Source organism: Drosophila serrata, unplaced genomic scaffold (genome assembly GCF_035046125.1).
Source record: "Drosophila serrata isolate PLE 108 unplaced genomic scaffold, ASM3504612v1 contig_334, whole genome shotgun sequence".
Lineage (NCBI taxonomy): Eukaryota > Metazoa > Arthropoda > Insecta > Diptera > Drosophilidae > Drosophila > Drosophila serrata.
In genome coordinates, this window is record NW_028257232.1 from 1,092,072 (window position 1) to 1,104,776 (window position 12,705).

Consider the following 12,705-nt stretch of genomic DNA (forward strand, 5'->3'; position numbering starts at 1 on the left):
CCATATTTTAGTCGATATTATTTATATTTTTATACGACAATTTGTTGAACAAATCAAAGTTTAAAAAACTCATAACTAAGCCAAAAATGAATTAATTTTAATTCGGAAAGCAGTCTTATGCTAGTTTTTATTAGGGTAATAAATCTGCATTCTCAAAAAAAAATTGTTAAAAAATAAATTATTTTCATTTTTTTCTGGCAATAACAAACCGTTAAAAAATGATGAAAAAATTTTCAAAAATTTATGTACTTTTTTAATGCCTAAAAAGATTCCCCTGTTGATGCTGATCAAGAATATATATGATTTATAGGGTCGGAAATGGCTCCTTCACCGAGTTACAAGCTCCTAACTAAAATTATAATACCCTGCAGGGGTATAAAAATATCGGAGAAGGCACGGAGAATAATTATTTATTATTACGTGAGACAATTTAAATTCATAATCACCAATATATTATATCATCCCACCTTCAATTCTCGCTCATTGTTTTTATTTTCAAGTGCGGAATATGTATCTACATATTTACAGTCTAAGCGTGAGTTGCCACCACTCAATTTAGTTTCTGCCAGCTGATAAATGAATATGCTGATCATGATCATCATCGTTAATATTATTTAATTTTTAAAAGTTTTGTCCGCCGAAAGCTCCACAAAAATACTTAAATTTCTCGCTTTATCATGCTCGCATTGCAGTGCCACCGAGCTTACCTTCCGCATACGTTCCACAAGCGGGCAAAAAGCTTTCGTTTGCCGGTTTTCTGACAAAATAAAATCAATTGTGTTTGGCGATCGCACAGGAACAGCAGCTGCTTCAGAGGAGGAGGTTTCCCATACCACTTTATATATATATACATATACCATATATAAGTATATAATGGCGAATGTCTGGGTGCGGATATTCATCGGTGGCCTGGCCATGCTGGCTGCCATAGGGTATAAAAACTACAAGGATCTTTCGGCGCCCGGCAAGAGGCCCGATCTGGACAACAATGCCTACTGGGGGCCCAAGACCAAGGAGCCCTACAAGGAGAACAAGGCCATTTTGCCCTATGACATCAGTGTTAAGCCAGAGGTGAACTGAGATTCATATATATGTATATATAATTATATATAATTACTTCTCCCGCAGATAATTGAAGACCTCAAGGCCCAGCTGAGTCGTCCCTCCAAGGCCCAAGAACCCCTGGAGGGTGTGGGCTTCCAGTATGGCTTCAATTCCCGGGAACTGGCCAAGGTGGTGAAATACTGGCGAGACACTTACTTGGCCAAGTGGAGCGAGCGGGAGCAGTTCCTCAAGCAGCTGGATCACTACCAGACCGAAATCCAAGGGTAATGATATAAACTAAAGCTTCCGGCGTCGCACAATTAGATGCGCATAATAACCCCAGGTATTAACCCCTTTGCGTTTATTTCCCTCCTTTGTAGCTTGAAAATTCACTTTATCCACGCCAAACCCAAAGAAGTGAAGGGCAAGAAGGTGCTGCCCCTGCTCCTTATGCACGGCTGGCCGGGAACTGTCCGGGAATTCTACGATTTTATACCCCTGCTCACTACGCCCAACGATAAGAGTGATTATGTCTTCGAGGTGATTGCACCCAGTCTGCCGGGTTATGGCTGGTCTCAGGTAATTATCTATTGCATAAAAGGGTTAATGTTTTGATTGCTTTATTATGCAGACTTTCCCTACAAAATGTTTCATCTCTTAGTTAAATCAAAAGATTAATATTTTCAGTGATTAATAGCTTTTAGTTATGACGTTGTTTTACGCTTGGAGAGTTCCCCTCTTATTTTAATATTTAGCTTTGCCAATAACTTTAAAGGTTTCATTGGCATGGCAAATTTTAAAGCTATTAGCCAACAAGCAAGTTAACCCCATTTACATACGAAATGTATCTGCAAACTTTGAACCAAGTCCCGGCTCTCTTGCATTTCCAGGGCTCATCAAAAACTGGCTTCGGCGTGGCCCAAGTGTCCGTGGTGATGCGCAACCTGATGGTCCGCCTGGGATTCCAGAAATTCCTGGTGCAAGGCGGCGACTGGGGCTCTCTGATTGGCTCGAACCTGGCCAGTCTTTTTCCGGAGAATGTGCTGGGTTATCACTCGAACATGTGCGGCAACAACAGCCCCATGGGCACCCTGAAGCTGGCACTGTCTTCCTTCTTCCCCGGCTGGTTCATCGATAGCCAGTATGTGGATTACTACAAGGGATTCGGTCACCTGTGGGCCACCATTACGGAGGAGATGGGCTATGCCCATATCCAGGCCTCCAAGCCCGACACCATTGGCAATGCCTTGATCGACAATCCCGCGGGACTGGCGGCCTACATCCTGGAGAAGTTCTCCACGTGGACAAACCTTAAGTTCAGGGATCTCCCCGACGGCGGGCTGACCAAGAGGTTCACCTACGACCAGCTGCTGGACAATGTGATGATCTACTACGTGACCAACTCGATCACCACCTCGATGCGCCTGTACGCGGAGTCCATGAACAAGGCTCAGCTCGGCCTGGAGGTGGATAGGTTGCCCATCCTGGCCAAGTCGGGCTGCACTCGCTTCGCCCATGAGATTACGCATGCTCCGGACGCTGTGCTGGCCAACAAGTTCCCCAATCTGGTGCACAGCACCCACCACCCCGACGGCGGACACTTCCCGGCCTTTGAGTTGCCCCAGCAACTGTACGAGGACTTTGTTGCCTTCGTTAAGAAGGCCAACCTCTCCTAAAGGGGATTTCGATATTGTGGTTAGTCTTAAGAAATCATTGTAAATTTTCCATATGAGTTGTGAAAATCAAGGTAAAAATCGGCTTGGTGATAAAGCGTTCCTTATCTTCTTTGAAAACTGAAAGTTGAAGAGTTTTTCGTTTGGACTCGGGTCGAAGATATGTTAAGAGGCGGGGAGAACCTACCCCTCCTATTTATTTATTTTATATATATACGTACATATAGAGATATAGATAAATCTGAGGTTTGGAGAGTCTTATGTAACCTTTGAGTGATGGGTTAATGAGTGTTGTATGCATACCAATTATTCTGGATATATATTTAAATTGGAGAAAATCCCTATATGATTCTTTTGTATTTTTATATATTTTAATAACGCAAAAATAACTAATATATATTTCTAATTTTTGGAATATTTTTTCTTGTTTTCCTCAATTTAAAGTTACCCCTTTTTGTTATCAAAACCGAGGTATTTCTACCTAAGTGCCCAGCCCCAGCTGCGTCGCAAAATATATCAATGTCTCCCAGCCGATTCTCTCTCTCTCTCTCAGTCTCTCAGAGCCCCAAAGATATTAGCCCCAACGAAAGCTTCATAAGCTTTTTTTAGGTAAATAAACAAACAGTTTGAGCTGCAGCTTCCCCGATTTTACAAGCCTCTACTACGTCTCAGTGGAGTCCAAAGTAAGCCCAGTGATAAGCCTTAACTGATTGAGTGTAGGGCGGCGGGCGGTCACTCAAAGTCGCTTATCATGGTGAGCGGCGGAATCGAGAGCTGTGCTGGCGATGATAGGTGGAAATTGGAACTGGAGCTGCACGGTCAGTGTGAGTGGAACCGCTGAAAGCACAAGATGTCGGGCGTGACGTTCAAAATTCTGGTCCTCGTTCTGGCCATTGGCGGAGGATTGGTCTACAAGAATGTGAGCCAACTGTGGGGCGATCTGCCCAAACCGGAGCTGGATCCCCAGCAGTGGTGGGGCGATGATGCGGAACCGAAGGACTATGCCGCCTATCTGGTCAACTCCTCGGAGATCATAAGCAACAAGCTCAGCTATCCCGAGAAGGTGAGTGACGCATGAGTGAGTAGATCGGTGGATAACTCTCTCGTACTCCTCCAGACCATCCAAGACCTCAAGGATCGACTCAACCGCACCCTGCGCCTCACTCCGCCCCTCGAGGGAGTGGCCTTTGAGTACGGCTTCAACACGGATTACCTCAAAGAAGTCGTGGAGTACTGGCGCGATGACTACCTGCCGCGTTGGCGTGAGCGCGAGGTGTTCCTGTGGCAGTTCAACCACTTCACCACCGACATTCAGGGGTGAGATAAGAAGCACTTATCATATCCGAAGATAGTAAAGGTAGATGGGCTTGGCCCGGATTTCAGGCTACGCATGCACTTCTTCCACCTGATGGTCTACGATGAGAACAAGGTGGGCAAGCAGCACTACCCGGTGCTGCTGCTCCACGGCTGGCCGGGATCGGTGCGGGAGTTTTACGACTTGATCCATCTGCTGCACCAGTCCAACCTGGACAAGAACAACAAGTACATCTTCAACGTGGTAGTGCCTAGTCTGCCTGGATATGGATGGTCGGAGGTGAGTTAAGTGATGATATTGTAAGTAGCGCTCGGATTAATGCTCCTCTGATCTTGCAGGGCACCTCACGTAAGGGTCTGGGTCCCGCTCAGGTGGCCGTGATGATGAGGAACCTCATGCTGCGCCTGGGCTACGATAAGTTCTTCATCCAGGGTGGAGATTGGGGTAGCATCATTGGCAGCAATATCGCCACCCTTTATCCGGAGAATGTCCTCGGTTACCACTCGAATATGTGCAACAGCATGAGTCCAAAGTCTCTTGTGAAGGGCATCGTGGCCGGCTTCTGGCCCAGCTTGTTCGCTCCCTCTGGCTTTGAGGACTTCTTCTTCCCGAAATCCAACGAACTCAAGTACCTTATGGAGGAGAGTGGCTATTTCCACATTCAGGCCACCAAACCGGACACCATTGGAGCCGCCCTCACCGACAATCCCGTGGGCCTGGCTGCCTACATCTTGGAAAAGTTCTCCACATGGACAAATCCCAGTTACCGTTCCCTGAAGGATGGAGGCCTCACCAAGCGCTACAAGATGGACGCCCTGCTGGACAACCTGATGATCTACTACCTGACCAATTCTATCACCACCTCGCAGCGTCTGTATGCGGAGCAGTACGCCCAGGAGCAACGTGATCTACAACTAGAACGGGTGCCCACCTCTGTGCCCACGGGTTGTGCCCGCTTCAAGAGCGACATACTGCAGACTCTGGACTTCCAGCTGCAGGATAAGTTCAAGAACCTTGTGCACAGCACATATCACAAGGAGGGCGGACACTTTGCCGCCTTGGAGGTTCCCAAGGTCCTGTACAAGGACTTCATCGACTTTGTGAAGACGGTGGAGCGCAAGTTTAGGATTAAGACTCTATAGATCAAACGTAAAACAAAATAAAATGTCATTTCATCCGAGTCAGCTTTATGATAATATATCTCTCACTGATCTATACCTCTAGAAAAACACGAAAGATTTTCAGCGAAAGAGATTCAGAAGATTTGGATCTGTCGATCCTTTTCAAAATTCGCGGCTTTTATATGATGTCGATAACTTAAAACGATATATTTGTAGGTGACGAAGTTGCCATCTCTGGTCCTGGAGGCATTGTAATCGGTAATCGGCGTTCTGTGCAAAATGCAAAACTTACGCGATTAGCAACTCGAATTTATAGATCAATAAAACCAATTAACTTTATTTATAAAACTCTATCTCGAGTGAAAATCAGCTGGCCTGGAAGCTCACAACGTTATTTATTGCATATATATTCAGTTTATACTAAAGTTCAGCAACAACGAATGTTAAAAGAAAACTCTTGTGAAGGAATAACCGTAAAGGGAAGACATTTTTTGCAAACGAACAAAATAAATTAAATAATGAGTGATCTGAAGTTAACTGTGGCTCTGACCAGCGTCAACGGGGAGAATATGTCCCGCCACGACATGCTGCAGTGGGTCAACACCATGGTCCAGGGCCACTTCAAGAAGATCGAGGAGCTCTGCTCTGGTGAGGAAAAACCCCTCAGAATCAGACTTTCCTGTCATAACCCTCGATTTTCCACTAGGTGCCGCCTACTGCCAGATGATGGAGATGATCTTCCCCAACTGCATCAACATGAAGCGTGTAAAGATGAGCGCCAAGCTGGAGCACGAGTACTTGCACAACTTGAAGCTATTCCAGAGCGCCTTCAATCGCTTAAAATTAGACAAGACAGTGCCCATCGATCGCCTCATTAAGGGCAGATTCCAGGATAACTTCGAGTTCCTGCAGTGGTTCAAGAAGTTCTTTGACTCGCAGGCACCCAGCTTGGAGAACAAAATGTCCTTGGCCAATGCTCCGGTGATAAAACCCATCAAGCCGCGGGTTTTCGCCAAGGAGAAGGAAGTCCCCACCAAACAACCGCAGTCGGAGCAGGTTCACGACGGGGACGATGACATCCTCAAGGAACTGATTGGCGAAACACAGACCTTAAGTCTCAAGATAGAAAGTGCCATTGAAAATCGCGATTTGTCCTACCGAAAGCTACTCATGATGGAGAATCTGATGATGGATATGATTAGCAAAAATCAAATGGTGGATCTCTGTGAACGCATCCAGGCGGTGATCGTCGCTCCAATGGACGGCCAGGCCGGCGGAGAGGATGAAACCCCGTCAGATGCTGCGGATCCCAATGAGGGAATGTATTAGGACATATTTTCATTCGTAAATAACTATTTTAATTTGTTAGGCAGAATCCAATCTTAAATTAAAATACATTATTAAATGTTTCAAGATCTACGCTCCTTAAATTCAATTCAACCCCCACATCTCACAATCTCACCTCACATCTTCGCAATCTATAAATATTTGAAACTTCAAAACAAATCAGAATTAAAATTCAACTATTAGACTCATTATCCGAGGAGGAATAGTCCCCCACCAGGCTCTGGAGTTTCCCACTTGAGGTACTGGCTTCCGTTTCCTCTACTTTCCTTCGCCTAATGCCCAAATCCTGCAGCTGGAGGTGATTATTCAGAGCCTTCTGCCGCTTTAAGCCCCCAAAAGTAGTCTGGGTTGCTCCCGGCAATGCGGGACGCATAAGCAGCTCCAGCCGCTGCTCGGATTCCCTTTCCAGGGCCGACTTGGTTTGCAGCTTCATCAGGGCGGCCATCTCACGATCCTCGCTCGTCTCGGGTAGCAAGGCAATGTCCAGACTGCTCTTGGCCAGCAGCTGACGATCCAGATCCTGCTGCCCTTTAATCTCCAGTTTCTGCTGGCGGAATTCGGCACGGAGACGGCAATTAGCCACATAACTATCGTCCCAGACACTCATGTTGCGCTCCACGAGCTTCTGCAGCACCGGCTTGGCATCTGCCGCCGCCTTGGCATCCTTGGCCTGGTGTTCCAGCTTGTACATGGCATCGTCGAATAGGCGCTTCTGAACTTCCTTGGTTTCCGGCACCACCTGTTCGTTCTGCAGCGGATCCCAGCGGTTCTCCTGTCGCCGGGCCCCGGACAAGATCACATAGTCCAGATTGCCGGGATCCGTTTGGATCTCAAAGTGATTGTCGCACAGATGGCACTTCATCCGGAACTTGAAGATCGGGGTCGTGTAGTACATACCCACCTTGGTCTTCTCGGCATTGTATCGCACTCCCATGCCGATGTGGTTCTTGCAGCCCTCGCACCAGATGTTGTAAGGCATCTCGAAGCGGATGATGATGATCCCGAGGTGGATCTTCCGAGCGCGTTCCCGCAGCGCATGTGTGCCCTGGAACTTGTTAAGGCCGCCCTTCTTTGGGTCATAGTCCGGCGGATAGTACTTGTTTTGGCCCTTGCGTTCACCCATCTTGGCAAGTTTTCAATTTCGCAGTTATTGGAAATCAGGAGAGATTGATAAATGTAAATAACAATTTTTGCGGCTGAACAGCTGTCCAACGAGCGCTAGTGATGGCACCAAACAGTGTCTGGATAATAAACCGATAACAGGGTGCGTTCCACTACTCGATATTTTTATACGATGAATAATTAAGTAACGAATCCATAAATTGGAAACAAAATCAACTCGTTTTATTTCTTTATATATTCAAATAAGTATTTTTCTAATTCATGTGATATTAAGGGGATCTTATTAAAAATTTGCAGACAAATCTTTTTATTGAGACCTTGTTAAGAACAATACAGCTTGCTGAAGTGAGTGATGTTATTATAAATGTATTTATAAAAAAACGTTGAAAAATATTAAAGTTAGGAAATATTTTACTAAAACTTCTTAGGCTAACAAAAATTAATATTAATATATATATAAACAAACTAATATATAAAAACTATTTTAATGCTTCCCAAACAGGCGTGCTTTTCGATAAGTCGATGACACTTGCCCGAGAACTCCCACCACTAAATAATAATAGTTTCTCGTGCATGCGGGGCAGTACTTTTTGGAATTTTTTGTAACCCTTCTCTGCCACGTAAATTGAATTAGGAGTAGCGCCAGATCCCGGCAAGATGATCATCTATACGAACGAGGGCAATCCGCTGGGACTGCAGCTACTGATGCTGGTCAAGCACGCCAAGCGGGAGGTGCAGGTGCAGCTGGTTAACCTAAATGGTGAGTTCGTGGATCTTTCTGGGGAAGCCAATTGGAATCCCGCAAAGCTTCCCGGCTTAGTGACTCATTTCTGACGCAATAACTGGTTGCACTTACAGATCCCAAGTACAAGGATCTCTTGGTGCTGCCCACTCTGCAGCTGGACAACGGCCTGTCCCTGTTTTCGCCGGCGGCCATTGCCAAATATCTGCTAGTGGACGAGGGACAGCTGCGGGATGAGGTAAGTGCTCCCAAAAAATGTTTTGGCTGCGCGGTGACCCCTGAAGGTTAAACTTATTAAGATTTTGTTTACCCGCAGTGGCTGGAGTGGTCTGCCACGTTGCTGGCTCCGGCTCTGGCCCATCACATGGCCGTGGGCCATAAGGCCGACGCTAATGCGCTGCCCGTGCTTAACGCTTTGGTAAAGAGGCTGGACGACAGCCTCAAAACCTCGCCCTTCCTGGCTGGCGACAAACTAACCGCCGCCGACATTGCCGTGTGGTCCCTCTTGGCACCTGAAGGCACCCTAAAAGGAGCCCAGAACGTGGATCGTCTAAGAGATTGGTATGGACGTATAAAAGTTCTTCCCGAGGTGCAGGAGGTGCTGGCCGAGCAGCCGCTGAAAGACCTTAGCTTCAATGCGTTGCAGCAGTCCAATCGCTACGGCGGCTTGTACCATATTCCTCTCAAACGTCTTAGCGTGGCAGATGCGGGCAAACTCCTCGTGGATACTACGCCCACGGTGGCGGACACAGTGACTGATGACGAGATCAGAGCAGCACAGGCTGCCTTCACCTACACAGCTCCCAAAGATATTAAGGAGGAGCGCACAGTGCTACCCAAGGCTGGCCAGCGTAACGTGCTCATCACATCTGCTCTGCCGTACGTCAACAATGTGCCCCATCTGGGTAACATCATTGGTTGTGTTCTGTCCGCGGATATCTTTGCGCGCTACTCCCGTTCCGCTGGCTACAACACTCTCCTGATTTGCGGCACCGATGAGTACGGCACGGCCACGGAGAACAAGGCTTTGGCCGAGAATCTGACGCCGCGTGAAATCTGCGACAAGTACTTTGAGCTGCACAATGCCATCTACCGCTGGTTCGGCATTGGCTTCGATTACTTTGGACGAACTACGACACAGGAGCAAACAGAGTGAGTTTCTAGCGCTTTTAGAGAGAACATTTCATGTTAGTAAGCTTTTTATTGTACAGCATTGTGCAGGAGGCTTTCCAGGATGTCCTCAAGGCCGGCTACATCATCACAGAGAGCGTGGAGCAGCTGCTCTGCCAAAAGTGCGATCGCTTCCTGGCTGATCGGTAGGTCACTTCGTCTTTCCAAGATTTACTATGTCTAATCATTTTATCCACCTCAGCTTTGTGGAGGGCACTTGCCCTCATCCTGGCTGCGGCTACGAGGATGCCCGCGGCGACCAGTGCGACAAGTGCGGCAAGCTAGTGAATGCCACCGAGCTGATCCGTCCCCGTTGTAAGGTGTGCAACAGTGCGCCCGTCCTCCGATCCTCCGATCAGTTATTCATCGATCTGCCGAAGGCAGAGCCAAATCTCAAGGAATGGGTGGACAAATCCGAGGGTGGCTGGACACACAATGCCAAGGTGATCACGCGAGCCTGGCTAAAGGAGGGCCTGAAGCCCCGCTGCATTACCCGCGACCTGAAGTGGGGAATCCCTGTGCCGCACGCTGGCTTCGAAAAGAAGGTCTTCTATGTGTGGTTTGACGCTCCCTTCGGCTATGTCTCGATGACCAAGCGCTACACCAAGGAGTACCAGCAGTGGTGGCAGCCCGCTAAGGGCACCGATGTGGAGCTATTCCAGTTCATGGCCAAGGACAACGTGCCCTTCCACTCGGTGGTGTGGCCCAGTGTCCTGCTGGCTATCAACAAGGGACACACGCTCGTCTCGCACATCATGGCCACCGAGTATCTGAATTATGAGGATGGCAAGTTCAGCAAGAGTCGCGGCATCGGCGTTTTTGGCAACGATGCCCAGGAGACGGGCATTCCCGCGGACGTTTGGCGCTTCTACTTGGCCTCGGCCCGTCCAGAGGGTCAGGATTCCAGCTTCAGTTGGAACGATCTGGCGGCGCGCAACAACTCGGAGCTGCTGAATAACCTCGGAAACTTTGTGAACCGCGCCCTGGTCTTCTGCGAAAAGAACTTCAATAGCACGGTTCCAGAAGTGGTGGCCACCCAGGATGAACTGATCCTGCTGGCCTTGATCAACCGCGAGCTGCGTGGTTATATTAACTCCCTGGAGAAGGCGAAGCTCCGCGATGGCATCCGTCATCTGCTGGCCATTTCCCGACATGGCAACGGCTACATGCAGACCCAGCAGCCATGGGTGCTGCTTAAGGGCAGCGAGGACCAAAAGAAGCGGGCAGCTACTATCATTGGTCTGTGTGCCAACATCGCTTGCCTGCTCTCCAATCTCCTCTTCCCCTACATGCCTGCCACGGCCAGGACTCTGTTCAGCCAGCTCAATGCCAAGCAAACGGCGCTCAATGCTGAGTAAGTGAATTCATACCATTCTTTTGAGCTTAGTCGTAATTGAAGTTTCCTCCACAGCAAACCTTTTGCCACTCTGCTGCTTCGCGCCGGTCACAAGATTGGCAAGCCCGCTCCGCTATTCGCCAAGCTAGAGCAGTCCTTTATCGACGAGCTCAAGACCAAGTACGGTGGCGCACAGACTGCTGCCGTGCACAGTCAAGGCAGTGCAGCGGAGCTGGAGAAAGCCGTGCAGGATCAGGCGGATAAGGTGCGTCAGCTGAAGGCCAGCACGAAGGACAAGACGGTGTGGCAACCGGAAGTGAACAAGCTGCTGGACCTAAAAAAACAGCTAGAGGAAGCTAAGAAGGCAGCTCCCGTTGCCACTCCTGCTCCCGCGAATGGCTCCCAGTCAGTGCAGGACCTAGAGAAGGCTATTCAAGAGCAGGGCGACAAAGTGCGGAAGCTAAAGGGCAGCACAAAAGACAAGTCCGTTTGGCAGCCGGAGGTGAATATCCTACTCGACCTCAAGAAGCAACTGGATGCGGCTCAGAAGGCGGCCAAGGCAGCTCCTTCCACTGTGGCTGCTTCCACATCTCCAGTGGATGCTGCCCAGGTCAAAGCATTGGAAGACAAAATTGCCCAGCAGGGCGAAAAAGTGAGGACATTGAAGGCTGCCGGCAATGCCGACGTGTGGAAACCCGAAGTGGCTACACTCTTGGCCCTGAAGAACGAGCTGTCGGCACTGACTGGAGCACCCGCTGCCGGTGGCCAGACAAAGGGCAAGAAAAAGTAAAACTGGAACTCTGAGACTTCATAAACAAGACACTGGCTGGACTTTTTTACCTCGTTTCTCTAATCACGCTTTCGATGGCAAACCCAATAGTCACGAACTGACACAGTTCTCCTTAAGTTATTGCGTTGGCATTTAACAAAATTTGTATTTATTTGAAGTATGGCTAAATATTCATTTAATAATTTATTGAGTTTTGTGAAGGAAACATTAAATCCATTGACTTTAAACGTGAATCTTTGTAATTATTTTTATACCCTTGCAGGATATAATTTTAGTCGGAGGCTTGTAATGATGTGAAGGAGGCATTTCCGACCCTACATACCATATATATTCTTGATCAGCATCAAAAGCTAGATCGATCTAGCCATGTCGGACAGAAAAAAATTTTGTATTAATTTTTTCAACATTTTATAAACCTTTAAAAAGTTCAAAAATGTTGATATTTTTACATTTTCACTTCAGTATGCAGATTTATAACCCTAGAAAAAACTAATATGGGGCTGCTTTCCGAACTAAAATAAATTGATTTTTGGCTTAGTTATGAGTTTTTTAAACTTTGATTTGTTAAACAAATTGTCATATAAAAATATAAATAATATCGACTAAAAAATGGTCTTATAGCTTTGGTCAGAAGCGTGTAACAATGTGAAGGAATCGTTTCCGACCCTATAAATCATATATATACTTGATCAGCATCAACAGGCAAATCTTTCTAGGCACTAAAAAAGTACATAAATTTTTGAAAAATTTTTCAACATTTTTTAAGTTGTTATGGCCAGAAAAAAATTTAAAAAAAATAAATTTTTTTACATTTTATTTTGAGTATGCATATTTATTACCCTAATAAAAACTAACATAGGGCTGCTTTCAGAATTAAAATTAATGCTTTTTTTGTTTAGTTATGCGATTTTTAAACATTAATTTGTAAAAAAATAAAATTTGTCACGTAAAACATTGATGGCTCTTCGAAGTTAGTTTCGTTTTTTGTTTTAATTATTTTTTAATTTCGATTTAATTTTACCATATCACATTATAATTGTATTTA

At 46.8% G+C, this 12,705-nt stretch overlaps 5 protein-coding genes across 5 annotated transcripts; 4 read left to right on the forward strand and 1 right to left on the reverse strand.

Annotated features, from left to right (window-relative positions):
* The first annotated feature begins 756 nt into the window (after positions 1 to 756).
* Jheh2 (Juvenile hormone epoxide hydrolase 2) lies at positions 757 to 2,843 on the forward strand. Its single transcript, XM_020952410.2, has 4 exons — positions 757 to 1,071; positions 1,129 to 1,328; positions 1,425 to 1,623; positions 1,935 to 2,843. Exons 1-4 carry the CDS (start codon positions 874 to 876, stop codon positions 2,718 to 2,720), a joined length of 1,383 nt encoding a protein of 460 aa, XP_020808069.2. The 5' UTR covers positions 757 to 873; the 3' UTR covers positions 2,721 to 2,843.
* A 232-nt stretch (positions 2,844 to 3,075) lies between these two features.
* Positions 3,076 to 5,501, forward strand: Jheh1 (Juvenile hormone epoxide hydrolase 1). Its single transcript, XM_020952436.2, has 4 exons — positions 3,076 to 3,780; positions 3,835 to 4,034; positions 4,101 to 4,311; positions 4,371 to 5,501. Exons 1-4 carry the CDS (start codon positions 3,568 to 3,570, stop codon positions 5,172 to 5,174), a joined length of 1,428 nt encoding a protein of 475 aa, XP_020808095.2. The 5' UTR covers positions 3,076 to 3,567; the 3' UTR covers positions 5,175 to 5,501.
* A 28-nt stretch (positions 5,502 to 5,529) lies between these two features.
* LOC110184056 (microtubule-associated protein RP/EB family member 1) lies at positions 5,530 to 7,736 on the forward strand. The gene is made up of 2 exons (XM_020952433.2): positions 5,530 to 5,801; positions 5,860 to 7,736. Exons 1-2 carry the CDS (start codon positions 5,672 to 5,674, stop codon positions 6,480 to 6,482), a joined length of 753 nt encoding a protein of 250 aa, XP_020808092.2. The 5' UTR covers positions 5,530 to 5,671; the 3' UTR covers positions 6,483 to 7,736.
* On the reverse strand, positions 6,489 to 7,623 carry LOC110184055 (coiled-coil domain-containing protein 130 homolog). Its single transcript, XM_020952432.2, has one exon. It carries the CDS (start codon positions 7,621 to 7,623, stop codon positions 6,673 to 6,675), a length of 951 nt encoding a protein of 316 aa, XP_020808091.1. The 3' UTR covers positions 6,489 to 6,672.
* A 406-nt stretch (positions 7,737 to 8,142) lies between the features above and the next one.
* Positions 8,143 to 11,893, forward strand: MetRS (methionyl-tRNA synthetase 1). Its single transcript, XM_020952471.2, has 6 exons — positions 8,143 to 8,382; positions 8,481 to 8,602; positions 8,681 to 9,516; positions 9,576 to 9,680; positions 9,737 to 10,888; positions 10,946 to 11,893. The coding sequence occupies exons 1-6, from the start codon at positions 8,280 to 8,282 to the stop codon at positions 11,658 to 11,660; spliced, it is 3,033 nt and encodes a 1,010-aa protein (XP_020808130.2). The 5' UTR covers positions 8,143 to 8,279; the 3' UTR covers positions 11,661 to 11,893.
* Positions 11,894 to 12,705: the final 812 nt, after the last annotated feature.